We start from the raw sequence: 1,904 nt of genomic DNA on the forward strand, positions 1-1,904 counted from the left end.
TTAAACCATATATCTTTTAGGAAGGAAACCCCTTTTTGCCCAGATAGGTCTCAGATTTAGAAATAGAGATGGATAGAAGGGTACTTTTGAGTTCTATTTTCTAAGCTTGTGAAAAGCCACTTCAGAACGATACCAAAAGGCACAACAGAAGGTGATTTCTGTTATCGTTAGCATTCATGTTTGTGTTAACTGGCCTGGTAACTGATATCTTCCCATTACAGACAAGCAGCAGCTTCCAGCCTCTGTTACTGAGAGCCAAAGCAGGGAAGGGTGCGGGAAGGACAGGAGGCGCCTCTGTGAAGGATGCGTCTCGGTTTGGCTTGCTCCCTGCAGGGATTGGACCAGCATCCCGGCCCTAACCTCCTGCTCTTGGGTTTCTGCCTGCAGTTACCTGAAGGAGTTCCGAACGGAGCAGTGCCCTCTTTTCGTGCAGCACAAGTGCACTCAGCACCGGCCCTACACTTGCTTCCACTGGCACTTTGTCAACCAGCGTCGTCGCAGATCTATCCGCCGCCGGGATGGTACATTTAACTACAGCCCTGACATTTACTGTACCAAGTATGACGAGACCACAGGAATCTGCCCAGAAGGAGATGAGTAAGTAAAGGCTGCACCCTGCTTTTCAGGCATTAGGCTTTTGGGATCAGGCCAGGTGATGATTCCAGCCAGCTCTTGTAGAGATGAAGCAAGTCAGCAGTAAAGCAGCTTTGTAACATACGTAACATGAGAACAGATGTAAAAACTGTAATAGCCACCTGTGTGGTCCAGGCCTGCTGCAGAGATGATGTTAAGGGTGACTTAGGTGGGAATTTGGCTCTTGCATGGCTCACTGTCCTCGTGAGCCTCAGTATCCTCAGCAAAGTTGAGGTGGGAAAAACAGGTCGGTGATGATTAGGGTCAGAAAGACTTTGTTCCCGTAGGCCCCTGACTTGTCAGTAGCTCTTGCACGCTAGATGAGTAGCTTAGTTTGTAACAGGTTGCTGAAAGAGGAGGAGCTTTGTCCTCCTGTCTGCTCCCTGAATTATCTTTCCTCAGCTTTTTAAATCATATCAGTTACTTGCCAGGTTATTTTGTCTTTTTGAACTTGTAAGAAGCTGCTAGGGAAATGGCAGGTACCCAGAATAAGGCAGCGTGGGAAACAGTGTGTTTTATTGGGTCTCTTCTCCCCCTGACTGCAGTAAGTTTAACTGGAGCAGAGATGCAGGTGTTTCTGCTGTGCCTGTGGCAGACTCCAGCCATTCAGGGGTTAACCCAGTGATATAACTTTAGCCACGTGACAGACGTGGAAGAATAAATAGTGTAGCCAAACTGTGGTCAAATATAGGAAGTGTACTGTATAGAGATGCAGTGGAAAGATGGAATTTCAGTTACCCTTCATGCTGCCAGTATAAACACACAGAAAAATGCTATTAATCAGGAAAACAATTTTTCTTTTTACCCAATTAAGTAAAGATCTTGTGACTACATCAGAACAGAATAATCCCCCAGCATGAAGCCTCAGTTTCAATACTTTCTTCCTTGTTAGAAGAGAACTGGAGGGGACTGGAAATAGGATATTTGAGGGCTTTGGCTTCTAGAGCACTGGTTTGTATCTCGCTCAGAGTCATCGAGTGAAAACTGTTGAATCTGTTGCCATCTCAGAATTCTTTGCTGATTTGTATTTTTAGCTCGATGCTGCAATATCTAAACTTTACCTATTCCATCTTTTTATTTATTTATTTCTCAGTGTAGATTGGGTTTTTTTCTGCCTATAAGGGGAAACAAAACATTAAATTTGTAGTGTTGTAATTGTCCTTTCTTATCCCATGCTCTGCATAAAGGATGCATCTGGCTGTAGATAGGCTGTCGCAGCCCTGCAGGAGTACATCAGCAGGGAGCAGGAACCGCACAGAGGCTGGGTGGGC

The 1,904-nt window shown here is 45.4% G+C and overlaps 1 protein-coding gene across 1 annotated transcript in view; it reads left to right on the forward strand.

Annotated features, from left to right (window-relative positions):
• Positions 1–387: 387 nt before the first annotated feature.
• UNK (unkempt family zinc finger) overlaps positions 388–1,904 on the forward strand; it is a gene marked incomplete at its 5' end in the record, with an annotated part of 23,155 nt that continues 21,638 nt past the window's right edge. Inside the window, one exon of the mRNA XM_010152549.1 lies at positions 388–597. Coding sequence (XP_010150851.1) covers positions 388–597 — 210 coding nt within the window. The remainder of the gene's footprint in view (positions 598–1,904) is intronic.

This window comes from Eurypyga helias, unplaced genomic scaffold, assembly GCF_000690775.1.
Source record: "Eurypyga helias isolate BGI_N326 unplaced genomic scaffold, ASM69077v1 scaffold7380, whole genome shotgun sequence".
NCBI classification, from domain to species: Eukaryota; Metazoa; Chordata; class Aves; order Eurypygiformes; family Eurypygidae; genus Eurypyga; species Eurypyga helias.